Here is a 14,249-nt window from a genome sequence, read left to right as displayed (position 1 = left end):
CCAACATCGAGGTATACAGTCCACATCGAGGTATACAGTGAATGGTTTTCTGGTTTCATAGAATTAACCTATATATAGCATAAATTCCACTGGTCTAATTACAAATAATTCCACATACTTGAGCCAACTGACAATTGATATCAGAAATTCTTTTTTTAATTTTATTTTTAAATTTTTATCATATATATGTTTTGAGATAGGGCCTTGCTCTATCACCCACACTGGAGAGCAGTGACACAATCTCAGCTCACTGCAACCTCTGCCTCATAGGCACAAGTGATCCTCCTGTCTCAGCCTCACGAGTAGCAGGGACTTATAGGCTTGCACTACCATGCCTGGACTAACTTTTTTGTATTTTTCATAGAGACAGGATTTCACCATGTTGGCCAAGCTGGTCTTGAACTCCTGAGCTCAAATGATCTGCCCACCTCAGCCTCCCAAAATGCTGGGATTAGCATAAGCCACTGTGCCTAGCCATATCAGAGCTTCTTAAGTAGGGGTCAATATCTTGACTTCAGTGCACCCATGAATCTCCAAAATCTCATGCACAATTTTGGATCTGCCTATATTGTGTTATTTCAGAAGCAGGAATGTAAACAATTCTCAAATAATCTCTAACTTCAAAATTCACCAAAGGTTTCTAGAAGCCACAGTCATAAAAAATATCTATTCTTTTAAAATACAGGGAATATTATTCTATTATATTACCTATTCCAAAAACATCAGATTTTCTATATTGCCCTCCTTCAAAAGGGTGTATAATTACAAAGCAGATATATAATATATTCACAAAAAAAGCTCAGTGTTTCCAGGAATACCACTATGAATCCTCTTGTAACTAAAAAAAAAAAAAAAAAAAAAATCGTATTTCACTTTTCTCTCTTTATATCTTGGAAGTCCTATAAAGCAGCAACACTTCAATAGTAATGAGTATGTCCTTGAAAGTCCTATGGTGGCAGAATTCCTGGTTAAAAAACTTAAGAAATGAAAGATACAAGAAACCCTTGAAAATATTTTCAAACGCCTGCAAAATATTTTCATATTTGCTAAACTAAAATTCAGATAATCCAAAATTGAACCCGAAAAGTACCTTTTCTTTGATTCGAGCCTCCAAATTGTGACGCTCGTTTTCCATTTCTTCAATTCGACGTGTTATAGGAATCTGCCCTTCTTTGAGTTTTCTGACCTCTTCCTTCACTCGGTCACGAACTAGTTTTACTTCTTCATATTCCTGACGAACATTTTCATATTCCTTGCAAATAATTCAACAAACAGAAGTTAATGCCCTAGCTTAAACTAACACATATGCTAAAAATCAAGATACAGGCAGAAACCAAATCTAAGAAAAGACTGTTTTGATATCAAAACAGGTTTATTAATATAAAATTTGTCCTCTGGGACAACTTCAGAAATAGTAAATACTAATGTAACGATTTAATAACAGTGTTGATAATCACTGAGCGTTTATGTCTATCACTAGTTCAGATTCTCGGATGTCCACCCTGTTCTCTGAAACATATCCTAATGGCTACGAAAATGTGACTTACCTCTAATCTGTCAATAAAGAAGAGATACAGGGATGTATAAAGAAGTAAAAGAAACTCAAGTATGAAGGGTAAAAATGAAAAAAAAACAAAGAACAAAATGAAAATGGGTCAAAAGAAAAACAAAAAGCAGCATGTAGGTGAAAGTGATGCCTGTCATGTCATAGGAGTATCTGTTAAAAAAAAAATAAGTGGCACACTAAGACAACATTATATGAGTGAATGGGATCATGGTAAGAAAAGAAAAAATAAACAAACATACGAGTAAATCAAAAAAGAAGAAAAATGAAAAAAGCAAATCAATCTTAGAAAAAAAAAGGAAAATCAACAGACAAAGTAAGAGAAGCAGTAATAATGGACACAGGATAAATGAAATTTAGAAAAACTGAAGAAAGGAAAATTTAAGAATCATGAGATGATGGAATAGGGTAGGGAAAAGGGGGAAGACAGAACAAGAATGCCACAAATACAGCCACATATTTTTTCAAGCAAGTAACAATTATTTCCATTCTAACTTTAGAACAAACACCACAAAACTTTCTTACCTGTTTTGTTCTACCAATTATAAAGTAATGCAATGAGGGAACTGAATCTTTAACCCAAACTGTAGTCTTAGTAAAATACACATTACACAATGATTAGAAATAACAGATTAGCTTCAGAAAAATTATAAAACATATGAGTAGAAAATTACAGTGAAGACACTTCAGCCACATCTGTAACTGAGGCTGATATTAGTGGCAAACCCCAAGTAAATTCTCAGTGACCTGACTGAGGACACCCAAAGATTTAATTTTCTGATCATTAACATCTATAAAAAAATGATCAGAGAACTAGCTCTTGAGGACTAAAATCTGGAAGAATTAAGAGCACTGTGTTAATTATTATTTATTAAACAATAAAAATGAGCACACAGCTAATGTAATATACTAGTAAAAGAAAGCCTGGCGTGGTAGCTCATGCCTGCAATCCCAGTACTTTGGGAGGCGGAACGAGGCAGATCACCTGAGGTAAGGAGCTCAAGACCAGCCTGGCCAACATGGTGAGACCCTGTCTCTACTAAAAACACACACAAAAAAAGTTAGCCAGGTGTGGTGGCACATACCTATAATCCCAACTACTGGGAGGCTGAGGCAGGATAACTGCTTGAACGCAGGAGGCAGAGGTTGCAGCGAGCCAAGATCGCACCACTGTACCCCAGCATGGGAGAAAGAGCAAGACTCCGTCTCAAAAAAAAGACACGGGTGAGCAGTTCCAAGATGGCTGAATAGGAACCACTCCAGGCTACCGCTTTCAGCGTGAGCGACACAGAAGATGGGTGATTTGACATTTCCAACTGAGGTACCAGGGTCATCTCACTGGGATGTATCAGACAGTGGGTGCTAGACAGTGGATGCAGGCCACCGAGCAAGAGCCAAAGCAGGGCGAGGCATCGTCTCACCGGGGAAGCGCAAGGGGTAAGGGAATTTCCTTTCCTAGCCAAGGGAAAACGTGACACACAGCACCCGGAAAATCAGGTCACTCCCACCCTAATACTGTGCTTTTCCAAGGGTCTTAGCAAAAGGCACACCAGGAGATTATATCCCGCGCCTGGCTTGAAAGGTCCCACACCCACGGGGCCTCCCTCATGGCTAGCACAGCAGTCTGAGATCTAACTGCAAGGCACCAGCGAGGCTGGGGGAGGGGCGCCCACCATTGCTGAGGCTTGAGAAGGTAAACAGATCCGCCAGGAAGTTCAAACTGGGTGGAGCCCACCACACATCAAGGAGGCCTCCATGCCTCTGTAGACTCCACCTCTGGGAACAGGGCATAGCCAAACAAAAGGCAGCAGAAACCTCTGCAGATATAAATCTCCCTGTCTGACAGCTTAGAAGAGAGTAGTGGTTCTTCCAGCACGGAGTTTGAGATCTGAAAAGGGACAGACTGCCTCCTCAAGTGGGTCCCTGAGCCCTGAGTAGCCTAACCAGAAGGCATCCCCCAGTAGGGGCAGACACCTTACAAGGCCAGGTACCCCTGTAAGACGAAGCTTCCAGAGGAACGATGAGCAGCAACATTTGCTGTTCAGCAATATTCACTCTTCTGCTGCCTCTGCTGCTGACACCCAGGCAAACAGGGTCTGGAGTGGACCTCGAGTAAACTCCAACAGACCTGCAGCTGAGGGTCCTGACTGTTAGACGGAAAACTAACAAACACAAAGGACATCCACACCAAAACCCCATCTGTACGTCACCATCATCAAAAACCAAAGGTAGATAAAACCACAAAGATGGGGAAAAAACAGAGCAGAAACCTGAAAATTCTAAAAATCAGAGCGTCTCTCCCCCTTCAAAGGAACGTAGCTCCTCACCAGAAATGGAACAAAGCTGGATGGAGAATGACTTTGATGAGTTGAGAGAAGAAGGCTTCAGAAGATCAAAGTTCTCTGAGCTAAAGGAAGAAGTTCGAACCCATCGCAAAGAAGCTAAAAACCTTGAAAAAAGATTAGAGGAATGGCTAACTAGAATAACCAGATGTAGAGAAGTCCTTAAAAGACCTGATAGAGCTGAAAACCATGGCACGAGAACTACATGACAAATGCACAACCTTCAGTAACCGATTTGATCAAGTGGAAGAAACGGTATCAGGGACTGAAGATCAAATTAATGAAATAAAGTGAGAAGAGAAGTTTAGAGAAAAAAGAGTAAAAAGAAATGAACAAAGTCTCCAAGAAATATGGGACTATGTGAAAAGACCAAATCTACATCTGATTGGTGTACCTGAAAGTGACGGGGAGAATGGAAACAAGTTGGAAAACACTCTGCAGGATATTATCCAGGAGGACTTACTCAACCTAGCAAGGAAGGTCAACATTCAAATTCAGGAAATACAGAGAATGCCACAAAGATACTCCTGGAGAAGAGCAACTTCAAAACACGTAATTGTCAGATTCAACAAAGTTGAAATGAAGGAAAAAATGTTAAGGTCAGCCAGAAGGAAAGGTCAGGTTACCCACAAAGGGAAGCCCATCAGACTTACAGCGAATCTCTCAGCAGAAACTCTACAAGCCAGAAGAGAGTGGGGGCCAATTTCAACATTCTTAAAGAAAATAATTTCCACTCCAGAATTTCATATCCAGCCAAACTAAGCTTCACAAGTGAAGGAGAAATAAAATCCTTTACAGACAAGCAAATGCTGAGAGATTTTGTCATCACCAGGCCTGCCTCACAAGAGCTCCTGAAGGAAGCATTAAACATGGAAAGGAACAACCGGTACCAGTCACTGCAAAAACACGTCAAAATGTAAAGATCATCGATGCTAGGAAGAAACTGCTTCAACTAATGAGCAAAATAACCAGCTAACATCATAATGACAGGATCAAATTCAAACTTAACAATATTAACCTTAAATGTAAATGGGCTAAATGTTCCAATTAAAAGACACAGACAGGCAAATTGGATAAACAGTCAAGACCCATCAGTCTGCTGTATTCAGGAGACCCATCTCACATGCAGAGACACACATAGGCTCAAAATAAAGGGATGGAGGAAGATCTACCAAGCAAATGAAAAACAAAAAAAGGCAGGGGTTGCAATCCTAGTCTCTGATATAACAGACTTTAAATCAACAAAAATCAAGAGACAAGTCATTACATAATAGTAAAGGGATCAATTCAACAGGAAGAGCTAACTATCCTAAATATATATGCACCCAATATAGGAGCACACAGATTCATAAAGCAAGTCCTTAGAGACTTACAAAGAGACTGAGACTCTGCCACAAGAATAATGGGAGATTTTAACACCCCACTGTCAACATTAGACAGATCAACGAGACAGAAAGTTAACAAAGATATCCAGGAATTGAACTCAGCTCTGCACCAAGCGGACCTAATAGACATCTACAGAACTCTCCACCCCAAATAAACAGAATTTACATTCTTTTCAGCAACACATCACACTTACTCCAAAACTGACCACATAGTTGGAAGTAAAGCACTCCTCAGCTAATGTAAAAGAACAGAAATTGTAACAAATTGTCTCTCAGACCACAGTGCAATCAAACTAGAACTCAGGATTAAGAAACTCACTCAAAACCACTCAACTACATGGAAACTCAACAACCTGCTCCTGAATGACTACTGGGTACATAATGAAATGAAGGCAGAAATAAAGATGTTCTTTGAAACCAATGAGAACAAAAATACAACATACCAGAATCTCTGGGACACATTTAAAGCAGTGTGTAGAGGGAAATTTATAGCACTAAATGCCCACAAGAGAAAGCAGGAAAGATCTAAAATTGACACCCTAACATCACAATTACAAGAACTAGAGAAGCAAGAGAAAACATATTCAAAAGCTAGCAGAAGGCAAGAAATAACTAAGATCAGAGCAGAACTGAAGGAGGTAGAGACACAAAAAACCCTTCAAAAAATCAATGAATCCAGGAGCTGGCTTTTTGAACAGATCAACAAAATTGACATACCGCTAGCTAGACTAATAAAGAAGAACAGAGAGAAGAATCAAATAGATACAATAATAAATGATAAAGGGAATATCACCACCGACCTCACAGAAATACAAACTACCATCAGAGAATACTATAAACACCTCTATGCAAATAAACTAGAAAACCTAGAAGAAATGGATAAATTCCTGGACACATAACACTCTCCCAAGACTAAACCAGGAAGAAGCTGAATACCTGAATAGACCAATAACAGGCTCTGAAATTGAGGCAATAATTAAGAGCCTACCAACCAAAAAAGTTCAGGACCAGACGGATTCATAGCCAAATTCTACCAGAATCTACAACCAAGATCTGGTACCATTCCTTCTGAAATTATTCCAATCAATAGAAAAAGAGGGAATCCTCCTTAACTCATTTTATGAGGCCAGCATCATCCTGATGCCAAAGCCTGGCAGAAACGCAACAAAAAGAGAACATTTTAGACCAACATCCCTGATGAACGTTGAGGCAAAAATCCTCAATAAAATACTGGCAAATCGAATCCAGCAGCACATCAAAAAATTTATCCACCATGATCAAGTGGGCTTCATACCTGGGATGCAAGGCTGGTTCAACACACACAAATCAATAAACATAATCCAGCATATAAACAGAACCAAAGACAAAAAACCACATGATGATCTCAAAACATGGAGAAAAGGCCTTTGACAAAATTCAACAGTCCTTCATGCTAAAAACTCTCAATAAATTCAGTACTGATGGAACGTATCTCAAAATAGTAAGAGCTATTTATGACAAACCCACAGCCAGTATCACACTGAATAGGCAAAACCTGGAAGCATTCCCTTTGAAAACTGGCACATTACAGGGATGCCCTTTCTCATCACTCCTATTCAACAGTATTTGAAGTTCTGGCCAGGCAATCAGGCAGGAGAAAGAAATAAAGGGTATTCAATTAGGAAAAGAGGAAGTCAAATTGTCCCTGTTTGCAGATGACGATTGTATATTTAGACAATCCCATCGTCTCAGCCCAAAATCTCCTTAAGCTGATAAGGAACTTCAGCAAAGTCTCAGGATACAAAAATCAATGTGCAGAAGTCACTAGCATTCTTATACACCACTAACAGACAGAGAGCCAAATCAGGAGTGAACTCCCATTCACAATAGCTTCAAAGAGAATAAAATACCTAGGAATCCAACTTACAAGGGATGTGAAGGACCTCTTCAAGGAGAACTACAAACCACTGCTCAATGAAATAAAAGAGGACACAAACAAATAGAAGAACATTCCATGCTCATGGATAGGAAGAATCAATATCATGAAAATGGCCATATTGCCCAAAGTAATTTATAGATTCAATGCCATTCCCATTAAGTTACCAATGACTTTCTTCACAGAATTGGAAAAAACTACTTTAAAGTTCATATGGAACCAAAAAAGAGCCCTGAATTGCCAAGACAATCCTAAGCCAAAAGAACAAAGCTGGAGGCATCACACTACTTGGCTTCAAACTATACTACAAAACCCCAGTAACCAAAACGGCATGGTACCTGGTACTAAAACAGAGATATAGACCAATGGAACAGAACAGAGGCCTCAGAAATAATACCACACATCTATAGCCATCTGATCTTTGACAAACCTGACGAAAACAAGAAATGGGGAAAGGATTCCCTATTTAATAAATGGTGCTGGGAAAACTGGCTAGCCATATGTAGAAAGCTAAAACTGGATCCCTTCCTTACATCTTATACAAAAATTAATTCAAGATGGATTAGAGACTTAAATGTAATACTAAAACCATAAAAGCCCTAGAAGAAAACCTAGGCAATACCATTCAGGACATAGGCATAGGCAAGGACTTCATGTCTAAAACACCAAAAGCAATGGCAACAAAATCCAAAATTGACAAATGGGATCTCATTAAACTAAAGAGCTTCTGCACGGCAAAAGAAACTACCATCAGAGTGAACAGGCAACCTACAGAATGGGAGAAAATTTTTGCAATCTACTCATCTGACAGAGGGCTAATATCCAGAACCTACAAAGAAGTCAAACAAATTTACAAGAAAAAAAATACAACTCCATCAAAAAGTGAGCAAAGGATATGAACAGACACTTCTCAAAAGAAGACATTCATGCAGCCAACAGACACATGAAAAAATGCTCATCACTGGTCATTAGAGAAATGCAAATCAAAACCACAATGAGATACCATCTCACACCAGTTAGAATGGCAATCATTAAAAAGTCAGGAAACAACAGGTGCTAGAGAGGATGTGGAGAAATAGAAACACTTTTACACTGTTGGTGGGACTATAAACTAGTTCAACCATCGTGGAAGACAGTGTGGTGATTCCTCAAGGATCGAGAACCAGAAATACCATTTGACCCAGCCATCCCATTACTGGGTATATACCCAAAGGATTATAAATCATGCTGCTATAAAGACACATGCACACGTATGTTTATTGTGGCACTATTCACAACAGTAAATACTTGGAACCAACCCAAATGTCCATCAATGACAGACTGGATTAAGAAAATGTGGCAAATACACACCATGGAATACTATGCAGCCATAAAAAAGGAGTCCTTTGTGGGGACACGGATGCAGCTGGAAACCATCATTCTCAGCAAACTATTGCAAGAACAGAAAACCAAACACCGCATGTTCTCACTCGTAGGTGGGAACTGAACAATGAGAATACCTGGACACAGGAAGGGAGACGTCATACACCGGGGTTTGTCATGGGGTCGGGGGAGGGGGGAGAGGGGAAGGATCACATTAGGAGATATACCTAATGTAAATGAGTTAATGGGTGCAGCACACCAACATGGCACATGTATACATATGTAACAAACCTGCAGGTTGTGCACATGTACCCTAGAACTTAAAGTATAATAAAAAATTAAGAAAAAAAAGACATGAATTTTATTGTGTATAACATATAAACCCAAAAATGAAAAAGAAGCACCTAACTTGAATACATAGCAACTAATACTGTCATCATAATTACTCTGCTACTTAAAGAAACACCTATTTTTCCTCCAGAAATTATGACTCACCACCCATGGCCTTTTTGCTTCAAGCATCTCAATTAAATCTAAATGTCGCTTCCGTTCGTAGAATCTCTCCACATCTTGTTTATATCTTTCATTCCTCTGAACCATTTTCTGTAGATATTCAGTTTTCTCTTTGCATGAGGTCTACAATAAATATATGTTGAACAATCATTTTAACAGAAAAATGACAACAGGTCACATCTTCTAACAATGAAAAATAAACAACGATAGCAAAATTTCACAATAGAGAATTCACAGGAGTTCTTAAGAACTATGTGGACTCCAGGTTGGCCAACAGTGAGACCCCGTCTCAACAAAACCCCTAAAACCTGTGTAAAAGGAACATTCCCACCCAAGTTCTGGTCTAGGGTCTACAATTTATTAGTCCTAACTGTAATGAAGCCCTGCCACATCTGAGCCTGGGCTCTTCTTCCCCAAATATCTGCTGCATCCACTTGAAGGGTAGAAGCAATTCACTTAATATAGATGAAAGCTAAACAAAAGCTGTAAAAGTGATACACAAATGAATAGTAGTATTACTAGGATTAGTATGTTAAATGAACACTCATGACTGAAAGGTCTTAGAAACGAGATGAAAGAAAGCTAAGAATTAGCCTTTATGTTGTGAATTAATAAATACAAAGATGCACTCAGAACCTAGTAGAATATATGCTTGTATGCTTGTTTTCTTTCAGAGGATAGTCGAGAGTGTAGGTGAGTGTTTCAAGTGGAAGTATTTGATCGCTTGACATAGAGAAAGGTAAAAGAACAGAATATCTGAAGATAAAATAACTATAAAAAGCTCAGAACAACTCCTTTGATTATTCGCTTTGAATAAGAATAATAAAAACATGTTTTTCCTTGTCTGGTGGACAAAGGTAAAAAATAACATTTAATTATAGTAAAATATATATTATTAAGTACAGAAAGTCACACTTTGAGAGAAAGCAATTGGTTACAAGATTTCTATGCTTATTTCCTGGGTGACACAGCTAACCCCTGTGACACAATGTGCCTATATAATGAACCTACACATGTATCCCTGAATCTAAAGTTAAAAACAAACAAAAAAAAAACCAACACATTTCCTTTTTTTTTTTTTTGAGATGGGAGTTTCGCTCTTGTTGCCCAGGCTGGAGTGTAATGGTGTTCTCAGCTCACTCCAACCTCCGTCTCCCAGGTTCAAATGATTCTCTTGCCTCAGCCTCCCAAGTAGCTGGGATTACAGATTACAGGCGCCTACCACCACGCCTGGCTAATTTTTGTATTTTTAGTAGAGACAGGGTTTCACCATGTTGGCCAGGCTGGTCTCAAACTCCTGACCTCAGATGATCCACCTGCGTTGGCCTCCTAAAGTACTAGGATGACAGGTGTGAGCCACCACACCCAGCCAGATTTCCTTTTTTTTGAGACAGGGTCTCGCTCTGTCACCCAGGCTGGAATGCAGTGGTGCAATCACAGCTCACTGCAACCTTGACCTCCTTGGCTCAAGCAATCTTCCCACCTCAGCCTCCCAAGTGCTGGAAATACAGGCATGCGCCACCATGTCTGGCTAACTTTTGTTATTTCTTTTCATGTAGAGACAGGGTCTCCCTGTTGCCCAGGCTGGTCTCAAACTCCTGAACTCAAGCGATTCTCCCGCCTCAGTCTCCCAAAGTACTGGGATTGCAGGTCTGAGCCACCATACCCAGACTAATAATTTCTTATTATGAAAATTTACTGTATTTATTTTAGTTGCTGGGATGTAGAAAAAAGATACATTAAATAAAACACCTTTACAAAGGATATGCTACAAAAGTACATTTTTATGTTTATTAATGGTGAAAATAACCAACGACATTCCAACTAAATGTGTAATTCTCTTCCGAAGTCTACCCTCAGATGACTGAAAAAAATACATGAGAGAACTGGTTCAACAAAAGTGCCATATTAAGTGGCACATGGTATCTCTTCTATTACTGAAAGCCTTACACAGTGTCTGACACATAGTAGGTGTTTAATAGATACTGAATAAATGAAAGAATACTGTAACTTCCTGAGATAATTTTTTAAATAATATTGTTATTGGTTCCTTAAAAATTCAATTAATAATATGTATCTGCTGAAATAGTCAACCTTTTCAAACTTCATATTATCAGATCCATTCTCACTCTGTCACTTTAACTGATATTAGCAGTACAATTCTAAGTGCAAATAAATCAAATGCGAATTGACTCAATGAATCAATACTACTACTCTCTCTCCCATGTTTTGAGATACAGAAATCAATAAGAAACAATACAAATGAGCTGCCTATTTTAAAGTACCTCGAGTTGTTTTTCTTTCTCCCTGAAGTTTTTGAGTTCACAGTGATATCTGTGCATTTCTGGGGGACCAATTGACTTTTCAGTGGCTTCGAGGAGTTCAATTTTGCTGAGTTTAGCAAATTCTCCAACTTTGTCCTAGAGCACAAAAATTAAATATTAGCAACTATCATTCATTTACAAATATCTTCAAAATGTATTTCACCCAATGCTTACACTTGTCAAGGTGAAACTCATTAAGAAAAACCTTTGAGATATAAACCTTCTGTGCATTATTCTTTAGAATAATGAAGATAAACTTAGGGTATAAATTGTTATCTTTTTGATCATCTTTAAAAATTTTCTGCGCCAATATTTCAAGGTTGAAATGTTTACATATGTATAATAAAAGTTTGGGAATAAAAGAACACATAGTCTGAAGATGAAAATGATCACCGTTTATTCCATACCAGTTGAAATGTTAGAGGGTTTATTTATTTATTTTTTTTTTTGTTGAGACGGAGTCTTGCTCTGTCGCCCAGGCTGGAGTGCAGTGGCCGGATCTCAGCTCACTGCAAGCTCCGCCTCCCGGGTTCACGCCATTCTCCTGCCTCAGCCTCCCAAGTAGCTGGGACTACAGGCGCCCGCCACCTCGCCCGGCTAGTTTTTTGTATTTTTAGTAGAGACGGGGTTTCACCGTGATAGCCAGGATGGTCTTGATCTCCTGACCTCGTGATCCGCCCGTCTCGGCCTCCCAAAGTGCTGGGATTACAGGCTTGAGCCACCGCGCCCGGCCGTTAGAGGGTTTAAAAAGAAAAAAAAAGCAATTTCAAACATCTACTTCTGTAGATAATCTGACATCAGCTGATAAGTGTTAAAATAAATAAAAAGCTTTTTAATGTTTAAGTTTTATTTAATTTGCACATTATGAAATCATCATTATGTTTCTAAAGAAAAAAGAAATTAACCAATAAGTACTAGTTAACTAGTTAATGCTGTCACTAGACAGCATTCAAAGTCAAATTTAAGAGGTAATATGACTAACATTTAACATACATTGTCAGCATTTTTTATTTTTAATAAACAAACTATAACATGATTTTAGAAGGTATACTTATAGGAGTTTTATTATATCAAATATTTTGTAGACTCAAATATATCAAATATTACATATGTATAACTTCTACAAACAAAAACATTGACTAAAAAGTTGTTCATTAACAACATTTTAAGGGTCTACAAATAGAAGCACATAGCTATCTGAGCTATTCTCTGAACTTAAAAAATAATACTTTACTTCAAAACACTCTAATTTAGACTTTTTTTACTAATTGAAATTTTCCAAATTACTACAAATTAATAACATTATACTCTAAGTGATGAAATGCTACCTTTACAAAGAACTGTAAGAGTGCCATATTCAATTTAAATAATATCCCTTCTATGGCATAGAAAGGAAACACTATATACAAAATTTTCCCATCTTTACATTTATTTCTGTCATACCTGAGGGAGAAACTGGCAAAGATTCCCCACTTGAATATTTAAGGCTGCAACTTGCTCTTCCACTACTTTCTGGGTTGTAGATTTTTTGTTGATGAACCAAAAGGACTGATTTTTTGCCACATCAATCTCACGGGTGATTACAAGATTTCCAGAAGCCCTGAACCTAATTAAAAAATAATTTAAGAATCTTTACATTCAAATATATACATTAGTTTAGAGATAAAATTTCCGAAATTCTCTTGCGCCAAAGGTGCCAGATAGAATTATTATTATGAGTTTTATTCCTTTTGATATTTTGGCCACTTCCAAGAAGGAAACATTAGTCATATGGTATTATGACTAATTTTATTAGTCATAATGCCATAATTGACCACATGAGTTGCTTGCTCAACATTCAAAATTATTTAAACTGTTAAAATTAAAGCAAATGTGAATACTAATTCATAAACACTACTAGAGGAGTCACATATGTGCAGCTGTTTATCCTTCAATTATTATGCTATTCTTTAATCACATGCGTTGACTGCAATTCAAAATGTGTTAGTATATTAAAGGGTAGAGTTGTTAAACATTGAAACTCCCCCTGCTTAGAAAACGTATGAATGAAAACTGACTCTTAGGCATTTCTGGAAATAAAAACTACCCATACAGGTAGTCCATGGATTCCTCACCACGTACTTGACTCTGAATTCAGAGAGGATTACTTCACATGGATATAAAGGTACATTAAGCAATATAGAATCTGAAAGAAGGGTATTTACTTATTTCTTGCTTTTAGAAGTACTACTGCTCCACACCTCCCATCTATTCATCTTCTTCACTGGGATTCAGCAGCATGTAGTAGAAAGATAAATTATTGGTATCCAATCGCTAAATGACAATAACTTATAAATGTTGTATACACAGATTACATTGTAATCAGACCACTTGAAACAGTAAGATTGTAGGACTTTACAGGAAGTAGTTTTAAACTTTCATTTCCAGCAGAATGACTAATAAAGTACCCTTACTGATCCTCCTGCTGTAAAAAACTAAAAATAATAAAATATTAAAATATCTTCATAAATCAATTTATCAGTTAGCATGAAAGTAAGGAATTCTGGCTAACATCCTAGTATAGGTGAAAACTCAAAGAGTGGAAAAATAAAATTGGCTTTCATCTTGAAGGCATTCGCTCATCAAGTGATCTTGAGGATTCATTTTCATGATCTGCTGGTAGAGGACAAAAACAGACAAAGCCCACAGCTATCCAAAGTGGAGAGTCCAGTAGAAAGCCATACCTAAGCGATACACCCTCGCTGTCAGGGTAAACTAGACATACTTCATTGCTACCACCACAAGCTGAGAATTCTGTACATTGTGATTCTGAATTGAAAGTATTCAATGGTCTCTGGCAGAAGT

General features: G+C 37.9%; 1 protein-coding gene across 4 annotated transcripts in view; it reads right to left on the bottom strand.

Moving 5' to 3' along the window:
* SMC5 (structural maintenance of chromosomes 5) overlaps positions 1-14,249 on the bottom strand; it is a 108,046-nt gene that overhangs the window by 76,588 nt on the left and 17,209 nt on the right. For all 4 annotated transcript variants that reach the window (XR_002731819.3, XM_023213253.3, XM_023213251.3 and 1 more), the window contains exons 4-7: positions 12,849-13,011; positions 11,367-11,501; positions 9,064-9,204; positions 1,091-1,252 (exon numbers count right to left, since the gene is read on the bottom strand). Coding sequence is in view for 3 of the 4 variants with exons in the window: in XM_023213253.3 (XP_023069021.1) it covers positions 1,091-1,252; positions 9,064-9,204; positions 11,367-11,501; positions 12,849-13,011 (601 nt within the window). In the remaining variant the exon portion in view is untranslated. The remainder of the gene's footprint in view (positions 1-1,090; positions 1,253-9,063; positions 9,205-11,366; positions 11,502-12,848; positions 13,012-14,249) is intronic.

Source organism: Piliocolobus tephrosceles, chromosome 14 (assembly GCF_002776525.5).
Source record: "Piliocolobus tephrosceles isolate RC106 chromosome 14, ASM277652v3, whole genome shotgun sequence".
Taxonomy (NCBI): domain Eukaryota; kingdom Metazoa; phylum Chordata; class Mammalia; order Primates; family Cercopithecidae; genus Piliocolobus; species Piliocolobus tephrosceles.
The sequence above is the reverse complement of the archived record's forward strand: the minus strand, read 5'-3'. Positions and strand labels throughout refer to the sequence as shown.